The 19,997-nt window shown below is 35.1% G+C and overlaps 3 protein-coding genes across 5 annotated transcripts in view; 2 read left to right on the top strand and 1 right to left on the bottom strand.

Annotated features, from left to right (window-relative positions):
• The first annotated feature begins 330 nt into the window (after nt 1-330).
• On the top strand, nt 331-13,941 carry LOC117113088. 3 transcript variants are annotated; one of them, XM_033256314.1, is made up of 16 exons: nt 331-475; nt 1,520-1,605; nt 3,183-3,326; nt 6,090-6,329; nt 6,858-6,967; nt 7,054-7,147; nt 8,644-8,832; nt 9,211-9,348; nt 9,680-9,752; nt 10,459-10,598; nt 10,832-10,870; nt 11,099-11,128; nt 11,291-11,449; nt 11,818-12,687; nt 12,807-13,013; nt 13,451-13,940. In XM_033256314.1, the coding sequence occupies exons 2-16, from the start codon at nt 1,554-1,556 to the stop codon at nt 13,681-13,683; spliced, it is 2,718 nt and encodes a 905-aa protein (XP_033112205.1). In that variant the 5' UTR covers nt 331-475; nt 1,520-1,553; the 3' UTR covers nt 13,684-13,940. The 3 variants fall into 3 exon arrangements, with proteins under 3 accessions (XP_033112205.1, XP_033112207.1, XP_033112206.1); XM_033256316.1 differs by having other exon boundaries at nt 12,813-13,013; nt 13,451-13,939; XM_033256315.1 differs by having other exon boundaries at nt 421-548; nt 13,451-13,941.
• A 251-nt stretch (nt 13,942-14,192) lies between these two features.
• Nucleotides 14,193-18,500, top strand: LOC117113091. Its single transcript, XM_033256319.1, has 6 exons — nt 14,193-14,202; nt 14,807-14,878; nt 15,076-15,139; nt 15,387-15,482; nt 15,813-16,004; nt 17,693-18,500. Exons 3-6 carry the CDS (start codon nt 15,137-15,139, stop codon nt 17,774-17,776), a joined length of 375 nt encoding a protein of 124 aa, XP_033112210.1. The 5' UTR covers nt 14,193-14,202; nt 14,807-14,878; nt 15,076-15,136; the 3' UTR covers nt 17,777-18,500.
• Nucleotides 18,501-18,946: 446 nt separating this feature from the next.
• The window catches only part of LOC117113089 (structural maintenance of chromosomes protein 6-like), a 5,149-nt gene continuing 4,098 nt past the window's right edge, over nt 18,947-19,997 (bottom strand). The window contains exon 2 of the mRNA XM_033256317.1: nt 18,947-19,889. Within this exon, the coding sequence (XP_033112208.1) occupies nt 19,036-19,836 (801 nt within the window). The 5' untranslated portion in view covers nt 19,837-19,889 and the 3' untranslated portion in view covers nt 18,947-19,035. The remainder of the gene's footprint in view (nt 19,890-19,997) is intronic.

Below are 19,997 nucleotides of genomic sequence, written 5' to 3'. Positions count from 1 at the left end.
TATTTGTTTAAGTTAATCCAGGACGTGACGACAATTGAGAGCTCAGAATTTTTCCGAGTAACGTTTTGTTACTATGTTAATAACAGAAAACATTGGATGAGAACATTGATAAAATGAGTAATAAAAAAAGCTCTTCCTGATTACCAACTGTAAAAGGAATAACATATAAGTTAGATGAATAAGTACTTTTAGAAATACAATAAAAACATTGTTTTCTTGTGACGTTCGCATCCGAAATGTCTAGTACAGCTGAGTACAGCGTAAGCCTTTCTTAAGTGAAGAGTCCTTCAACTTGTGGTGTAAATCACTTACAATTATCCATGGTTTTACCTGTACGGTATGATGGTCTGCAGAATATCCTTCTTAAGCTGATACACGGAATAAATAAATCATCGATGAATCACTTACTGTTGATGTTCAATCAACAAACTCTCAGTCCGAATTTATGTCTACATGAATTGGTAGTGGATATAAGGTAAGAAGGAGTTTCTGTTCCTGTAATTATATTGATTCCACCGCTTTGATTAGAACGAAGGCCTATTGCAAAAGTACAGTATTGTATTGCATTTATATAGGCCTACTTTGTATATGTCGACACGATTAATTATATTGCTATATATAATAGGCCCCTACCTAAGATATAATAATAAAAATAGGCCTACCTGTATGTATATTTCATATATGTTTACTTGCATTATATATGTTTATGATCAACTTTTTGCCTGAAGTTTTTAGTTTAAAACCATATTTAAGTTAATTTTACCTGAATGAATATATATATTATGTTTACTTTACTTTTGATGTTCCTTTTAAAATTTGAACTGTAGATTTAAATAGGCCTATCTTCTGTAAACTTTGCTTTATTTTTATTTCTTGTATTTGGACGCACCATCCATTGAGTGTGCCAATGATGAAAAAGTGTAGTTCCTTATAAATTATAAAATTATTTTGTCATACTATGGTTATTTATATGATACGCTGAACTTTATTTGGACAGTTATTATCTTATAGGCCTAACAATTACGGTATCTGGCATGACTTAAAATTAGGAATCGGTTGCCCGATATAGAGGCCTACGCGCCCATTATTTGACAAAAATCAACTCTACTCTGTGCAGTGTTATACCAAACTGAAAAGATAACTTGTTTTTCTCTGACATTTAAGTGTATACTATCTGGGAATTTGTGGGGAAAATTACATTGAAAAGTTAAAGAACCACCTTCTCAAAAGATTGTTAATTAATATTTAAATTGGATTTTCTAAATAAATATATGTAAAAAAAGTTTAAACAAAAAAAACCCCAAAAAACAAAACAAAAACAAAAACAAAAACGGCAGAACATAAATATCATATGGATTATGTCTCATAGAAAAACTACAATTTTCACCGATTATATATAATTTCAGAGAATTAATGATGAGATGTCGAAGAAATGTTGTAGACTAATAATTCTGTATTTGTTATAACTCACTTATTCTGTATCAGTTTAATAATAACAACTTTCTATTATTATGTTTAGATATTCATATATATTCCCCGTTTAGCATATTAAGATGGTGTTGAGGACAATTTACATCCTGGTCATAGTGTACGTTGCCGCTTACGGTATGTACGCGTTTTTTGTTTTTTTTTTGTCGTCAATTTACGTCACAGTCACGTTACTATACTAGGAGCTATCATTAATAAACTTGGCATATTACTAGGCCTAATTTGATAAAACAGTGGTATATGTATACATGCAACATTCACGAATGTCACAGATGCTTTGGCTTTCCAAGGAATTTGTCCTTTCCTAATACGTATTGTTCATAGTGATTTCGGGTCCGATTCCGAATTCACTATGGATTTTTTAAGTTGGGTGTGCCAAATTAACTGGGGATCGGAGAGGACGAAATTTCTGTGACTCCGGCAATGATTAGAAAAATAGCATTAATGTTGCCCAACACATCAACTTAAACCAGTAACAACAAATAACATGCGTGGAAAAGACTGGTATTGAGTAATCCCGTACAAAGCTATGCATAACATTAACTAGTAAACGCCATTATGCGAAGTGACTCTAAGACCTACATTATATGAAATAAACAATAATGACTAGTTAGGTGGAGGATCAAAGTATGAAGGTCGAGTAATCCTTAGAACATTGTGAATGATATGAAAAAAAAAGAACTTGGTCAAGTGTATGCATAATACAATTTCATCTCATTAACGGCAGCAGGTTTTTGATGATCAACTCAACAATCACATAATTCAACCTTCTGCGTGCGTAATGACGTCACCAGGTCCCTGGATTTTTGTATTGGTTATATTAAATAATTGCTTAGGCCAACTTAATTGTTGTTTACAATTTAGGCCTAATGTAATATAATGACATCAATATTAATGTAGTTATGATAGTAATAATAAAAATGATGATAATATAATAATTACGACGTAAGGCTAATCAGTTACAGTCCGCTGGAGAAAGCCGCTTTAAAGAAGACAGCGGAAGCTATGGTAAGCTAAGCCCCTGAAAGGTTACTTACAATGCAAACAACAGATTCATGTAACAACATTCATGCTGTCATTACAATTATAATTGTAATGATAAATATATAATTATAATTATTTAGTTACAAATATTATGAGTAACCCAATAAAACAAATACAAACTAATTATAACTATAATTACAATAATAACATCTAAATAATAATGTAATAATTTATATAAATTCTGTGCTGTGCTTGGGTTAGGCAATGATCACGGCTGATTGTGGGTTGTGAGGTGACTAAATATGTGGGGTGCAGCGCTTCGTATCTGCAAAGAAAGGCGCTTTACAAATGCTCTGATTGGATTGGATTGAAATAATGATAATAATAATAATAATAATAATAATAATATTAATAATAATAATAAATTCTTTATATACAATAAAACTAATGACAATGACAATAGTTATGACAAGGATAATAATGATAATGATTACGGCAATGCTGAAGACGAGGATGATGATGATGATGTTGATGATGACGACGACGACAATGATAATGATAATGACGATGCTAATTATAGAGGTCAAAGTGAATATGTTCTGATTTATTGTGTTGTTACATTTACCATTTATTTTATTCTCCCTTGGAAATTTATGAAATAATTAGACCTAGGCCTATTATTAGTTTAATTATTATATTTTTAATTATAGGCGAGTTACTAGAATGCCCGTTACCTCTCAATGCGAGTGAAGCTAGCTGTGAGCTGGAGTGCTCGTCGGATGATGATTGTAAGGATGACTTCAAGTGCTGCTTCAACGGCTGTGGGCGAAGTTGCACGACGCCATTCGTCGAAAGTGAGTAATGAACAATCAGCTAGATCATTTTGAAACATTTCTGTAAATCGGATCATCATTTTACTCAGAAGGGCGGCGGTACGATTTTCAAAGTGGGGGGGGGGGGAACTAGTAAGATGAATGAGAATATGAATTGCGAGGGAGCCGATCATGCAAAATTCTGCATAGACATTATATAGTTTCTGCCAAAAAGTTGGAGAGGGAGGGGGTGAAGGCCTCCGGCCCCCGGTTCTGCCGAATGTTATCAGACCAAACATGCACGTCCTACTAGTTAACAATAGACCCTTCCCTGTAGAGTCAATCAGACGTAACAACTGACCATTCAGAACAGGGCCAGGATTAACAAGCGTTATCAAGCAGACGTATTGTCCCACAAACGCACGTGTGTGCGTATGTTTTTACACTGTCGTTTTGTGGGATCCAAGGGGCGGGGCTTAGCGGAAACGTCTATTAAGTAGAAGTTCAGTCGTAAACACATTATTTTTTTTGTGTGTGTAAAATTCGGGCATTTGAGTTCTCATGACAAACAGTCTAAATGATATAGCCTATTAAACATTCCGATTGTGTAGTTCAATCATAGAAATTATCATTCTGTCCTGCTTTTGATAACTCTACCAAAATGTTTAAGGTGAGGAGAGAGTGCGACTGATACGGTATTCAATTTTCTTCTCTATGTATATTTCATACTTCACTTAGATCAAATAGAGATACATTTTGGATACTCTAAAAATGGCAGCGCGATTCCGTGATTTCTGAGTGTCCAAAGTTTGGTGAGCGTACTCTAGTTTGCGTAGCGCAAGCTAGATTACTCTCTATAAAATCAAAGTTGCCTCTCGCATTGCTATTAAAGTTGGTTGAAAAATACAGTAGGCCTATACGAAGTCTACAATTTTCTTGATGTTTTTGTGATAATATTTTGACAGATCCTTAATTACGATCAATTCCGCTTCGTGAAAATTATACCCTAGATTAAATTCCAAAATATAGGGCCGTGGCCTAATAATAGAAATGTAATTCAAAGTAGGCCTACAGGGAAGAGGGATGCTAATTTTTGATGTGAATTATTGTATCAGTGTGGGACGGTCCTATGTTAACTACCGGTACATATACGGTACCATGCCTCTCAACCATCCATTCATTTTCCCGCTTTTCGCTAAAATCACTTTAAATTGATTAGGTGCGCAAGTCAGTTACATAGTCTATGTAATGTGCAATAAATACGAACAAATATATTTAGATATTTCCTAATTGGAAGGAATATTGAAAGCTAATTACCTATAAATGACTAAAGAGGAGACTATGATAAGTAAGCGAATCAAATTATATTTTATTTTTTCAAGTTTAAGCTCAATACTGATTATACTTTGAAACTTACATTTAATTGGATGGTTATTACTGCTAACTATAACTAGCAAACAATAATATACAGTGAAGTAGCAATGAAGTCGGAAACATCAGATTTGAATTAAGCCACTGGATTTTCAATGTTGGTTGTTATAATCATAGAGGTATAAAATTCAATCGAGAAGATCTCCACTCAACTTAGTATTTGAATGCCGTTTAAAAAAGGAATCCAGGATGTGCTTGCTATTCACGAGGGATTATGATTATACCATAGCGAACCTATTACCTCACTACAAATATATCGCGAGTTGTTTATTTTCGGAATATTTGTCATCAGTACAGTATGTTTTTTTAAATAATATAATATAAAGCTATATCAGCTGTTTTATCATATATAGAACATAAATAGCAGAAGAATGAGCATTAAATTTTATAAAACGTCCGCCCTCTCTAGAATGAAGAAAAGTTATTTACATAGAGCTATTAAACAACAATTAAACAATTCTTATTATATCTCTATGGTTATTTCATGGAGTGGAGAAAATAAAGAAAACAAACGAATCATAGAGTATCCAACCAATCCAACCAATCTAGAGTTCCTATGGAAGTCTAAACCAATCAAAGATATAGCGCCGCCGCTCGGATGGAGGAAAATTGCTCTCATTTGCTCCCATTTGAGTTAGCTCTCATTCTCATCTCTCATGGACGCCCTCATGAAGCATTCCACTATATCGCGACGAATTTGCTCTATGTATCTTTTGCTATTTATTATCTGTGGTTTTATGTAAACAACATTTGTGTTCTGCCCATATAGGGACATGATGATGTCGCGTCAAATTATATAAAATAATCATATGGGTCACATAAAACTTGGACATAGCTATAAGGCTTGTTTCACACACATACACACACACCCACCCACACACACACCCACCCACCCACAAGAAACGATAGAAGACGTAGTTCGTTGACGTTGCGTCAACACGTACAAATTTCATCTAGCATCTAGTGGGAACCAAGTTTCATTAAAAAACTAAAAAGAAAAAATGGACTCAACTCTGCTCTCGCTAATTCTTGAAAACTATATACCACATGACGCAAAGATTACAAAACTATTCAAATTCAAATTCAAAAACTGTTATTGTCTAAATTATTGTTTGATACACTACGTAAAATTGAAAAGTACAAAAGGTTACACACAAAAATACAAAATCGCAAGTTATTAGGATCAAGTTCAATCTTGCAAAGTTAAAAAGTAATATAGTTTTTCGTAATTGATTTTTTCGTATTTTTAATGGCGTCATATATTTAAATTTTAAGACGTTTCTAATCAACCATTGACACTTAACAAAAAATTATAATAAATAATAATTAATATTATTATATTATTATTATTAATAATAATACTGATTTTTACAGTTGAGGAGTTAACCCCGTGTAGGATCATACGTCAAATAATTAGCAGTGTGGAGTTCGCTTACGAAAGTGTATTGCATGTGACGTCATATGGATTCTACGTGCCGTATTGCGACAGTAACGGAAATTTTCTGGAGTTACGATATCGGGACAATGACAAAGACGAAATCTGGTGTTTTGACGAAGACGGAACAGTGATTCCGAACATATGGTCGTATTACACTAGTAGCTACCAGTGTGAAAGTATGTTTTTACCTGAATTATAACTGTAATAAAATTACTACTATTATCATTGCCATTAAAATTGCAAACAACAAATACAGTAGCCTATTATCAATAGGTCAATCATTTTTTATTGATAATAGGTTAATTTTTTATCTTTATTACCAAGTAAACTTTGACTATTAATATTATATTCTTATCATTAAGTTTATTGGTATTAAATAATATTCTGAAACTATCAAGTATTATATTATAATATATTATATTATATTATATTGTATATTTTTACAATTATATCATCCCCATTAACCTATATCGCAAAATTGTACTGGTTACTCAAATCACTGCCCTATCTTCTGAACCTGGTAATTGCTGATCTCATGATCATCATCATCATCAACATTATCGTCGCCGGTACCATCATCATCACCATATTCACATTCTCACCACCTGCCACCATCCCCACCGTCGTCATCATCATTATTATTCCCAATACCATTACAATTTACCACTGACCAATAATAATAAAAAGTATATTAATGTTTTAAGCACGGAGGAAGCCATCATGTATGGTGTTTCGATGTATACTTGAGTGCGAGTATGGCTTCGCCCGGGATTACAATGGCTGCAGACTTTGTGAATGTATGGATCCATGTCAGGTCAGTGCTATCAGAAAACACATTTTAGGAACTATGCCATCTGTCTCTTATACCCATCTAGATGTGTATAAGAGACAGGTATTTAGATGGTGCAATCTAGGTGTCCAACTGGACACGAGTGTGTCCCCGTCAGGATAGTATGCGAATCTCCGCCTTGTCCAGCTATACCTCAATGTGTGGGTAAGTATGATACCGTATCAGACTTTAAAATGGGATTTTCCCGAACTGACGTATTTGTTTTATTGGCTTTTCCTAGCAGTACTGGGAAAATCCATTGTTTTTGTTCTGATTTTTTTCATATATTTTGCATATATTTTTCCTATCTTTTTGCAGTTTTTTTTTTCCTGGCAAATAAAATGATTTAAGGTCAAACAGTCTACACCGGATATTTCAAAAACACTTCAATAAAATTATATTGGTTTTTCGTTTTTTTTTTTACCTTTCAACGACTTTTCTTTTTGTTGCAATTTCAACTTCATTTCTCATTTAAGTAATGGGGGAAAGCCCTAAGTTTTGTTGTTCAAACAGACATAGTAAGTCTAGTTGTATTTATTTCTTTAGGCACAATAGCGAATATATCACTGTCGTACTTGTAGGTGTCAATTCCTTTCACAAGACAAATATACACACACGAGGCTTTACACAAACTAAAGTCTCAATAGGCCTATGTGGCTTAGAAAGGTGTATTAGTAGTGAAAAAATCCCGCAACAATAGGATTTGAACCCAGGACCCCAGGATGGGAAGGCAAACACCTTAACCACTTTTAATTTTTTTTGTTTTTTTTGTTTTTTTGCACAAACGGGGCGCTTATGGAAACAAAGTGGGAATTGAGGGGCGCTTATGGAAATAAATGAAAATCGAGGGGTTCTAATGGGAACTTATTACATTCAAGAGGCACTTTTTGAATAAAAAATTATTATATAACAACATTACGAAAATATAATACTCCAGAAAACATGGCTCATGACAAGAATACTGTGAATATTTACTTAACAGCAGAATAGCAGATGCAGTTAGTGGTTGTGGGCAGTGGTTAGCTTGTTGGTCATTGGTTCATTGAGATTAGCAGGATGGCAGGATCATTGCAAGTTCGGAAAAAGAAAAATAGGAGTTGGACTAGGCCTAGACAAATATAGGATAAGAAGAGGAAAGTTGGAAATATACTGTCTGTCCAGGGATACGAGCTCTCATCTGTCCAAGAGAAATATCCTCATTTTGATATTGACCTAAGAACAATATTATTCCACTCTGCAGCTCAAATCATGCCAACAACCACAGTCCCAGGATTGATTGGATTATTGACTTGGGGCGCTTATTCGCGCGAGTACGGAAATCCATTTCCGTTTAGTTGTGTGTGAGCGCTTGACAACGCGACGCCGGGCACACTGTTTTCGGTGGCTGTGATTCAATGGGGGAACGCAACCTAACTAGGCAAGCCCAACGGTTCGTCTTTACCGACAATCCCCTCTCAGTCTGTCATCATCAATGAGAAGACGGTGTCGTGTTGTCAAGAACTCACAGAGATTTGTAGACCACCCTCTTATGATGCAGTGTGTACCAAGCTTTATTGACAGGGTCGGTCTGTCTTAGTTCGCACATGTAGTCTATACCCAACTATACCGGTAATTATAGGCTTACATATAATCACAAACAATCGTGCCTTAACTCTCAACAGATTCTAAATCACTTGCGAAGACCAACGAATGTCAAGATGGAAAGATGCCTCACACTTGTCCCCTTAACCCATGCTCGAGCAGTCGCTGCGACAATCACCCTGATGTCCAGTGCCTCATCAACTACTGCGAAGGTTGTTCTTCACAGTTTTACGACAATGGTGGAAATGCTGTGGAGTGCAATGCCACAGGTGATTATAAATGTACCCTAGATATTGTTTGTTATAGAAATCCTGTGTTCTTTTGAATATAGGAAAGTGCTTGACATGCCTGAATCGTGAAGAATCGTATCAATATGACTTGTTCTAATGTGTACGATGCGTCAAATGCATACCGACAATCTGATCTGTTAATTCACAGTTCCCCTCAGCCCCGCCCATTGAATATTGTACAATGGTTACGCCCCTGTCCAATAAACACATGTGTTTACTAGGGTCAGGGTGTCGTGTTATGGGACAAACGCATATTTCAGGTTCAGTTGCTTAAGTTTAAACATGAATATGCAATCTACTTGCTACTGCACCATTACCAATGTGATAACATATTAAATGACTAAAATATTTGCCTAGATCCTACACTTAGCTGTCCTGCCGTCTCTGAGATACAAGGAGCATGCGTCACATTTTGCAGGGCTGACACTGACTGTCCCCCAGGTCTACAGTGCTGTAGCAATGGCTGTGGCATGCAGTGCGTACGACCACAGAATGGTATGTTGTCACGGTTATGTAATAATACATGTTTTGCGTCAAGGGAATTTACATATTTATAATGTTGTATACAAAGAAATGATACTGACCTTATGATATAATTATTAATTATTATGATAATAATATTATTACTTTTACTACTAATAACGAATACGACAACGATGATGACGACGGCGACAACAACGATGATAATGGCGTTTAAATACATGCACATTACAAAAGCCTAAAATCTTTTATTTTAAATTTCTTGAAAAAGTTCACAACTGAGTATTAGTGACATTGTGGTCTTTAAAAGCGTCTAATTAAGTAAAGTTATTCTTAATTCCTAAAGATGGTCAAACTGTCTGTTCGCCAATACAAAGTCTACCGTACCCGTACCGTCTTTTCCAGTCTTTTTACTCACGGTAAGAGTGAAGAATTTTAAGAAATATTTTACAGGTTTATATATTTTGTTGTTATTGGCAATGCATTAGTCGATTTGTTTGTTTTTTGGTGTTTGCGTATTTTAAGCTGGCTACTCACTGCGTTGTAGGACTGACGTACGACCGTCGGCCAATGAAAAAAAAAAACTCCCTGTGAGCGCTAAATGACGCGAATATTTTAGAAATGTTTAATTTACTGATTTACTATCTCCCCATTCGTTTTTTTGCATTTGACTTTTTGATTCCATTTACTAATTACGCAATTTTTATTACTTTATTAATAATTCCATATTACTGTTTATTTGTATTTTGATATTTTATCCTTCGACTGCTTCCCACTTTCGAACTTGTTGAAAAACGATCTTTTAATTGTTCGAACAAGTCTGTTGATATTTGTTTTACTGTATTTATATAGTGTATTTATACTTTATATATTTTACTGTAAATTTGTTATAACTCGAGTTTAAATAAAGTTTGAATGAATGAATGAATGAATGAATGAATGATCGCCGTCTGCTGATTGTCGGTGGCAGTCTGAACGGATCGTCATTAAACTTTGATTAAACACGATCCGTTGCGCTCGCGTCGTAGCGTTGTGTTCTCCATAAAATTGCGCGGACCGATGACCGTCGAACGCAGTGAATGCCCGGCTTTAAACGCAGGATTCTGCACTTTTTTTTCTTGAAAGATGTTCTGATAATGGGAACTGGCTTACGACCCAATGTTGGCAAGAAGCTGGTCTGTGTTGGTGTGTCGATAGTTGGGGGAGACACATTCCAGGTACCACTGTTCGTGGAAATCCAAATTGCCCGGAAACAGACTCGAATGGTAGGGTAAATCATGTTTAATCCTTATAATGATTATAAATGGCAAAATAGAAAAAAAAAACTTAAAAAGCATATAAGTGTCCTGCGCTTTCAGCAATCATGTATGAAAATATGGCTACGCCCTGTATGGCTGGCATCTAATGAACCAAGCGAATAGCTTGGTATGCATTTGTAGGCCTACTATTATCTTAGCATCCATGTACAGTCTACGAATAAAACATATATTTTGTTTAGATTCCTCAGGTGAGGAACGTGTCTCAGGTGAAAAAGATGGTAAGATATATTTGGTACAATATTCTATATTCACGTTAGGCCTATTTAATCTTAAGGTATACGCCCTACTAATATTTAATTCAGAATGCATAACAGTAACGTGATAAATTTGAGCATTGTCTACCAATTTATATTTTAATACTCTACTACCTGTTTCTTAGGTTAAAGCAATAAGTATTCAAATGGAACATACAAAATAACATGTTTAGTCTTATTCGTTTTCATTAGAAGTTGACAATGAAGATGTTCATGAAAATGGTGAGTCTAGCAAATCCCTGTTTTCATAAGTACCATGAATAAAAATAATATATAAACGTTAGTTGTCACAATTTAGCTGTATATCTTACATAAAGGCGATACTAATGATATCATTGTTAGTAAACTTAAAACTATAAATATTTTCAACCGTGGTTTTTTCAGTTTGCCAGGATAATATTCCGTACCTAGACTGCCCACAAGACCTCTGTGAGTCTAAAGTTTGTTTGAGTGATTCCACCGCCATCTGCAGGATCAATTCTTGTGGGACCTGTTCTTACGCTTTCTACGATAAACTCAACGAAGAAGTAGATTGTTCGAGAGGTACTGTATTGTTGACTTTTAAAATATTATTCTATTCATAAAATGACATTACTCTTTTTGTTATAACGATGCGTCTTCGTATAGTAATAGTCTGCGTGCATATCCCGAAAATATCAACAAGAGCATCCATGTTTTCCTGAGCATTGTTTCACCATTTATGAATTAATTCCTCCATGGTATCATAGACAAGGATCTCGTTTCTGGCCTCTACCATCCCTTCAAATGGGGAAACGTCCGTGCAACACAGACAACAAAACCATACACCTGTATAAGTATCTTGGAAAAGGAATGCCGAGTTCATCTTGGCATTGATATTTCATAATAATTCCTATTAACTTACGTTGGTGATATTATTTTTTCTATTTTAGGTTTGACAGTCTGTGAGATGCAGAGACAAAACAGTCTCAATCATTTTCGTCGAAACGTTGGCTATTCTTCTGAGGATCATCAAGAGCATCGGTTAGGTAGAATTTGCAATATCAGAGTTGAAAAACAGCGTAGCACTGGGCCAAACAATGACGTCGTAACACTTTACGCAACACTTCAGTCTTTTGCACGTAAACGATCGTTTGGAGTCGATCCGAATTACGACTTTATACATGTGATCGGAGGACCAGACGATCGAGGGTTGAGCTTGGCAGAGTTTAAAGCGATGTTATCGTTCATATCAGTAGACGGTGAAGTGAATCTGCCAACAATAAATGTGTCTGGGGACGATACATATGGCCTGCGGGATCTGCTGATAAAGCTTGGATTTTCAAGACATTTACAATTAGATGCACCAGACTCGGGAAGTGATGACAATAGTAAAGAGGACAGTACACGTGGAGGTGACGGTGAACACGTTGGTAATGGAGGAAATGGTGGAAACGGGGGTCATGGCGGTAATGGAGGTAATGGTGGCCACGGAGGAGATGGCGGCAATGGTGGAGATGGCGGTAACGGAGGAGATGGCGGCAACGGGGGGGATGGCGGCAACGGAGGGGATGGCGGTAATGGCGGTAACGGTGGGAATGGTGGTGGTCATGGAACATACGCCAGCCCTACTGGACCAAGCAAACCTATAGAACCCAACGGGACAAGACGACCCGGAAGTCATGGAGCATCGGGTAGTCATGGAGCATCGGGTAGTCATGGACAACCAGGGCAACCTGGCCAACCAGGGCAACCTGGCCAACCAGGCTCTCCTGGTGTGCCAGGTATATCAAAAAGATCACAACCGTCAACATTTGAGAAAGGTTAGTAATAATAAATTCCTCTTACATTTTGTTAATTCTAAAATATTTATATAAATTATTCATGTCATTACAAAATAACTTAAACACCCAGCACAAGATTACTTTTTACTCGACAATAATTATAGGTGTGCCGCTGGTATTTCCTCATATTCCTCAATGCACTGCAGATGGTCAATTTGAGTGGAAGCAGTGCAGGACTGACATCGGCTGGTGCTGGTGCGTTGATGCCGACGGCTCTATGGTCAAGTATTCATTAGTGATGGGACTTAGTTCTCCAAACCTCAGATGCGGTCCAAATGGTGTTGAAGGTGAAGAAGGCTTTGAAAGTAAGTGAACGTTTTGTTAACCGACTACATGGAAACATTTCCACGACAAACGCTTTTGCCGACAGGTTAAATGAATGTAGGTTAAGTATAGTCAGAGGAATTTCGGTCGGCGAAAGATAATAGTTCAAATCAGTAATGCCTTATTTTGCAGATCATCTTAAAAAGACAGACTAGAACTGGATTCAACCTTGAGCTTGATCTGAGAAATTTTCTCATGTGAAAACTCCCAATAATACCTAATACCTAAACCTCATAATGAATCGTAATACTGATTTAAACACAACTTGAATAACGTAGAATCTCATTGGCAATAAAAACTCACAAACGTTAATTGCCTTAAAAATAACAACAAAAATCGGAACAGGGTGGGGTGGGCCTACAGTATGCAAGTGACACCATTTCAGCTCTAAAAACATATTAAATTTTCTTTACCATAGACCAATTTGGCATATGTGAAGATGGACATGTTCCAGACGTTTGTTCATTGAACCGTTGCACTGGAGAAGTCTGTCCTTCTGATGATAATGCATTCTGTGTAATGGACCCTTGTGATGAGTGCAGGCCAGTGTGGAAGACATGCGAACACCCGTCAGCAGACATAAATTGTCAAGGTTGCAGTCATTGGTTTTGTAATAAAGCACGCGCATGCTCTAAGCAGCTTGATCGATGAATCTGTATATATTGGCATGATATTGGTCAAAGTTTTTGGAAGTATATTCTAAGACTAAAATAATCCCATCCAAGAGGGTTAACAACTAAGGAAGCATGTCATAAATGACGGCGTCAGCTATCCGTTAATGCATGGATTATTACCATATTGAAAATAACCATATTAAAATGAGCAGCTACATCATGTTACATCATCATGTTTTTTTTTTAGATAGACATATTTAAATTTCTAATTTATTTGAATGTCTATGTTTAGAAGCATTTTAGTTTTGGTTGTTTTTAGTTCATTTTACTATGTAACAAAATAACATTATTATGCCTTTTAAGAAATGATTAGTAACAGTGTTCAATATCGATATATATATATACTGTCTCTTATACACATCTAGATGTGTATAAGAGACAGTATATATATAGTTAGTTAGACTCAACAATTTGCAAGATAAAGACACTTCTTGCTTTCACAGATTTTATTAACCTTTTCTTATTTCGCTTAATTTTCAGAAAAAATGCTGGTGAAGTAAGCTGTAGTCATTGTCATTATCGACATCCTCGTATTAATCATCATCATTGAAATTATTATCATTATTATCTTTCCCATCATCGTCATTTTCATAACTTATTATGATGTCTTTTTATTGAACATACGCGATCATTGGTGTGTACACTGGAACTTCCGACTCTTCTTCCCATTTATGTACACATTAGAGTAATAGAATAAACCTGACATGAATTCTAGGTCACTATTTCGTACTTAATACAGTATTACTTGATAACTTCGGAACAGCGCCACAAGTGAGCAAAGTAAAACATGTTTTCTCGTTAGCGGTGTTGTACCAGTGAGCAAGTTTACCCAGAGGACGGTGCGCGGTTCTCAGCTGAAACATGGGATAGAGCGATACAATTTTACCCAAGAATTTCATTTCTTGATGTAGCGCAGTACCAAAAATATATCATTTTTTCCAACATAGCGAATCATTTTTAAAATCTTCTCACTTTGATTATAAATTTACAGAGTCAGATAGTAACTTCCTAGGCTATATATTATTTTACCTATTGCCAGATTGTTTTCGCTTTGTTTATTGCAGCAACCTCAATTAATGCCTTATGCTTTTTTTTTGTAGAGGAATAGACATAGCTTTGAGGTTTGACAATGACTATTCGTTTGTTGTCAACAGAACAGACTTATTCAAAATGTAAGTGCGTCTATCCATCCGTATTTGCGGTGTATGTACACCACAAATACTCTTTTGTGTTGTTTATCACATTATTTATCTATAACAGAAGTTCAATCATCAATCAGACACATACACCCGTTATAGTATTGCAACTTTAAAAAAAATAATGATTTGAACAAACAATAAACATACTTTTTTTCAAATTTTACGTATAGAAAATTTACAGAATTCCTGAATCAAGAGTATGGAGTTGAGCTACATAATATAAGGAATGTTATGGTAAGTAACGTGATGATGATGATGATGATCAACCAACGATTATCAAACTGTCGTCATCTGGAAGGTATTATAGGAATGAATATTTAAAACAATAGAGAACCCTGACAGAGCAATGTCGAATGTCTCTCTTCACTCCATTAGGCCCTAAAAATTAATTCTAATCAGGCCTATATCAGAGCATAGATGAGCATCACAATATAGCTACAGTTCAGGAGATGATATTTGATGGTCCAGTTAAATATTTCAGGTAATGCAAGGAAGCATACAAGTTTATTTCTACCTGATAGAAGAGGACTCGGCTAACATATCAGTCACTGATCTTGTCGTTTTCATGAAAGAACAGGTAATTCAATTTAATACATTTTAAAAAATTGAATTGTAGCATTATACTAAACAAATTCATATTTTTGTCACAATCACCATCGTTGATTATTTTTTATCACCGTCATCATGATAGGATTTTCGTCGTCATCATCACCATTATCATCTTCATTGCCACCGTCGTCGTCATGATCATTATTATCAACATCACCATCCTTATCATCACCATTATCAACGCCACCACTCTCATCATCCTCCTAATTACATGTTTTTACTGTGAAAAATCTTTTGTTATATAGTAATTTTATAAAACCTACGTTGCTATTTAAGGATTTATCTCCTCTTTCTACAGGTTGATGATGGTAATTTTAGGTTTGAATTTGAAGGAACAAAATTAGTAGCATTCCGTGACTCTGTCACCCTGAACCGACAATATCAAGATGATGAAATCACATCAGCAAACGACAATAAATCAGCCACTATTGCTGTTGTGGTCTGTGCACTTGTCGTCTTAACACTTATTTTAATCTTTCTTGCAGTGTTGGTAAGTATTGGAAGTTGCACTCTGGCATTCATAATTATTCATCACTTACGTAATTGAACTACTAAGCAATCAATTACTAATTAATATACTCTTATCTTCATTCATTATCATTATTAATTCATATTCATTCATTAAATCTTCATTCACTTTCTCACTCAATCACTTAAAACTGGTACTACACTGTTTGAACTAAACGATGTCTGTGGTTTAAGGCTCTGTCTTCACTGTCACATTTTCTGTGAAAAATTTGTGGGATGTGCCAATATATGAGCATGATGACGTCATATTTCACCAAATAATATAAGCAAGTCACATTTAAATTTTACCAAAGATACTAGAAATACAAGATAGAGTTCTCCACACAAAAAATTGTTCCACCGTGTTCCACCGAAATGCATGGTGGGAATACGAAAAATGGGGCGCCCCCTACAGCTGGATCTAAAAAAAGTTGTGCCAAACTTTCGTTACCAAGTCGTCGCGTATTTTATTATCAATTATCAACAAAGAACTAGATATAAAAACAAACTGGAATAGACACCCAGACAGTGACATCGGTGAATATATAACCTCCTTGGTGGCGGTATAAATCGTTGCTATTATCCAAATAATACACAAAACAATTAAAGCATAATCATGAATCAGTAAAGAATAAAACAACAATACAGCGCAGAATCGCATGGCTGGACGCACTCTTAGTGAAAAAGTTTTCCACCATTAGTGGAAAAGGAAGGGCGCCTTTTGAGTCTGGATATATTTAGCACCAGAAGGGCGCCTGTACCTTGGGCACGAAGTATAGGAAACTTGCATGGTTAAAAAGAAGGGCGCCGTCTACGTTGGGCACGACTTCCGCCTCATTTTTACAATGTGAGAATTCTATCTTGTATTTCTAGTATCTTTGATTTTACATAAAAAAATGATAGTGTGGACAGAGCCTAACATACTTTTCTGGAGACAGTTTCCTAAAATGCAACATTAGCTGGGGGCTTATTGAACTTATACGATAATTTACCAGGCGACAATTAGATAATGTATTTATGTATATTTTTTTAAATATTTGGTATAACAACCTTACATCAATCCAAAAGACAATCCTGAAATATAATAAAACAATAGTCACAGAAAATCACGAATAACAGTCTGGTACAGACTATGAATCAAGAATACATTACTATCCAGGTTATCAGGTTCTTAACTAGTAACTAATAATAACAACAGATAGCAGCATGACACAGATGGGGATAGAACTGATTTTGACATCTGCATCTGCATTAAACCATGAGAATTTCTGGTTCTAGAATTTATCAAGTAAATCCAGCGTCTTCAAGATATATTTTCCCATGCAAAATAAAAGAAAATGATCAAAATCAGTTTCGAAATTAACTTGCTCATTTAGAAATTAGCGTAAATAAAAATTGTTTACCCATAATCTTACAGCAAAAAATAATAGAAACACTTCCATTCACTGGACGTGTTTTGTTAATTTTATTATTATTATTATGCAGTGTAAATTTTTTTTAAAGTAATTTCGATGAAGTTAAGATATCAATATATTTCAGCACAAAATATGGGTAACCCTACCACCCTCCTCCCCACACTTCCAACAACTCTCCTTCTGATCCATCACTTAAATTTTACTTCAACTAGTGAAATTGAAAAGTTTTAAAACATTACAAATTTTTTATTACCAGGTGTACAAGAAGTACCAGTGTTCATTAAATGAAAAGCTGCAACATCAAAGTAGCGAGAAATCAACATTGAAGATGCCTTTGTAAGAATCATCAGTGTAGTCATACCCATATATATATATATATATATATATATATATATATATTGAATATTTTCGTGTCTATAATTCAACACTTTATATAATGACTTTATGCAATCAATATTAAAAATCACTGGAGTATTTTCGATGGGTAAAATAGCAACATCAGTGACGCCATTGAGTCGATCACACTCCCTGATCCTGATATCATTGTATTATCGATGACGTCGATAAGTCAATCACTCACACTTAGGTCCTCAGATCATCGTGTTCTCAAATACTATATAATAATTTGACACAATCACACGTGTATATTATGAGGAATTTCCAAGACTAAAGCCATGGTTAGATAGCGTCGCCAACGGTAGGCTGATGCGACTCAATGAATATGGACAACAGTCCACTCAAAACCAAAACCCAGTAGACGGTCGTCGCGGGAAGCACTCACTCAGAGAAATATTCGTCACCAAAGGTCAGCCGACCACTGGTAGAGCAGAGAATAGGCATGTAATATAACTGTTCCCTGTGTAGACGCATACGTTTATTTATTAATGATATTGTATATTTAGCATGTAGGTGGATCTGAATAAAAACCCAGACAATGTTTTGAAGTTTAGTATTGAATTGGTAATCGTATGTATATGCTGGACATTTTATGTAACAACAGTTTGAGCACATAAGGGTTTAATAGAAGGATTTTTTTTATAATTAAATTCTGCTCATAATATTAAGGATTTTCTGTTTGTTCTTATTTTAAAAATCAGATATAGGCAATTGTACAGCTACTAATACATATAGGAAAATAAAAAGCTTATAATTTTGATCATGTCTAATTAACAATCATATTTTGATTATGCGACTAATTCATAGAATAATTGGCAACTTCCTAAATACCAATAGTGTACCAGTATATTTTGCGAAAGCCTTATAAAATAGTCATAACGACCATGTGAATTATTGACCTGTGTTAGGCCCAATAAAAAAAAATGATTAGTTTATACCCTCGCGCGCATGCCTTTTATGGTACTGGAAAAAAAAATTTTTTTTTTGTTTTTTAAATTTTATTTATTTATTTTTTTCATTTATTTTATTAAATAGTTAGTAGATATTGTTTGCATTATCTAAATCATGTTTTACTTTGAATATCAATGCACCAGCAAACAAACCAAGGGTTATATTTGGCTTTAGCAAAATAAAAAATAAAAAAAAGCCTCCCTCCCTCATCACCTTTCCTGCCCAGATAGGGTGATGAACTAATAATATTTTTTATAGGGCCTTATACCACTGTCGTAACCTCCTGTAAATGTTCGCTATATAATCAAATACATTCATAGACCTCTGTTGCATATCAGATTCGTTTGTCGTTCGTTCACTTCTCTTATTGCCCTCTTTTATTGCTAATTCCAGTTTTGTTCTTAGGTCATTTATACCTTGCTTGTTATTGTCTATTGTCATCTTTAAATCATTCAAAGAACTTGTTAACTTTACCCCCGATTCAGCTATTTGTCGGATATTATGGTTATAATCTACTCTGAGGTTTTCCATTTCAACTTTCTTGGTTGAATCGCTCTCACGTAGTATATCAATGTATTGTAACTGATACTTCATATTCTCATTCAATTGAGCAATTGCATCTTTATGATCATGTTTATGTTCCTTACTGTCATCCCTTAATATCATCACATCCTTCTGCAGCGCTTCTGTAAGGCGATCTATTCTGTCTAAATTTGATCCAAACTGGCTTTGTTGTTTATGCAGAGATTGTTGCTCTTTGCTAATTGAGTGTGCATGCTCGTCCAACATCAATTTTAATTCCTTCAGTTGTTCCTGTTGTCTCTCGCTTTCTTCTCGTAACGCCTTTACCCCCCTCTGCTGCACTTGCCTAAGTTGATCCACGTTATTTTGCATTGTCACTATCTCACTTTGTAGTTTCTTCATCTGCTCTGGCAATGGCCATAAATTCACACATATTTGATAGGAAACAGCAATTACGATGCTGATTAAACATACCTTTGCTGTTAGTTCCATTGTGTTTTGTGGTACAAAGTGTGAATTTACTAACTTCATAACTCGTAAAGATGAAACTGCACTGTGTAAATCAGACTCCAAAGCACTTGAATCTGTGTGAAAATAGTACTATCTCGAATTTTATTTATGTTAAGCCAAAAAATTAGGGTTATTAAAGTCATTAACTGATAAACTTTAAAACAATCAAGACACTATAAATG

Source organism: Anneissia japonica, unplaced genomic scaffold (genome assembly GCF_011630105.1).
Source record: "Anneissia japonica isolate Jap-2015-1 unplaced genomic scaffold, ASM1163010v1 scaffold287737_len543101_cov190, whole genome shotgun sequence".
Lineage (NCBI taxonomy): Eukaryota > Metazoa > Echinodermata > Crinoidea > Comatulida > Comatulidae > Anneissia > Anneissia japonica.
The sequence above is the reverse complement of the archived record's forward strand: the minus strand, read 5'-3'. Positions and strand labels throughout refer to the sequence as shown.

Excerpts from the sequence above, each read along its gene's own strand:
- LOC117113088 (XM_033256315.1), top strand. The coding sequence starts at position 1,554 with ATGGTGTTGAGGACAATTTACATCCTGGTCATAGTGTACGTTGCCGCT. Across the intron at positions 10,599-10,831 it reads CCCGGAAACAGACTCGAATG|ATTCCTCAGGTGAGGAACGT; the intron begins GTAGGGTAAATC and ends TATTTTGTTTAG. Across the intron at positions 11,129-11,290 it reads TGAAGATGTTCATGAAAATG|TTTGCCAGGATAATATTCCG; the intron begins GTGAGTCTAGCA and ends TGGTTTTTTCAG.
- LOC117113091 (XM_033256319.1), top strand. Across the intron at positions 15,483-15,812 it reads TCGTTTTCATGAAAGAACAG|GTTGATGATGGTAATTTTAG; the intron begins GTAATTCAATTT and ends CTCTTTCTACAG. Across the intron at positions 16,005-17,692 it reads TAATCTTTCTTGCAGTGTTG|GTGTACAAGAAGTACCAGTG; the intron begins GTAAGTATTGGA and ends TTTTATTACCAG.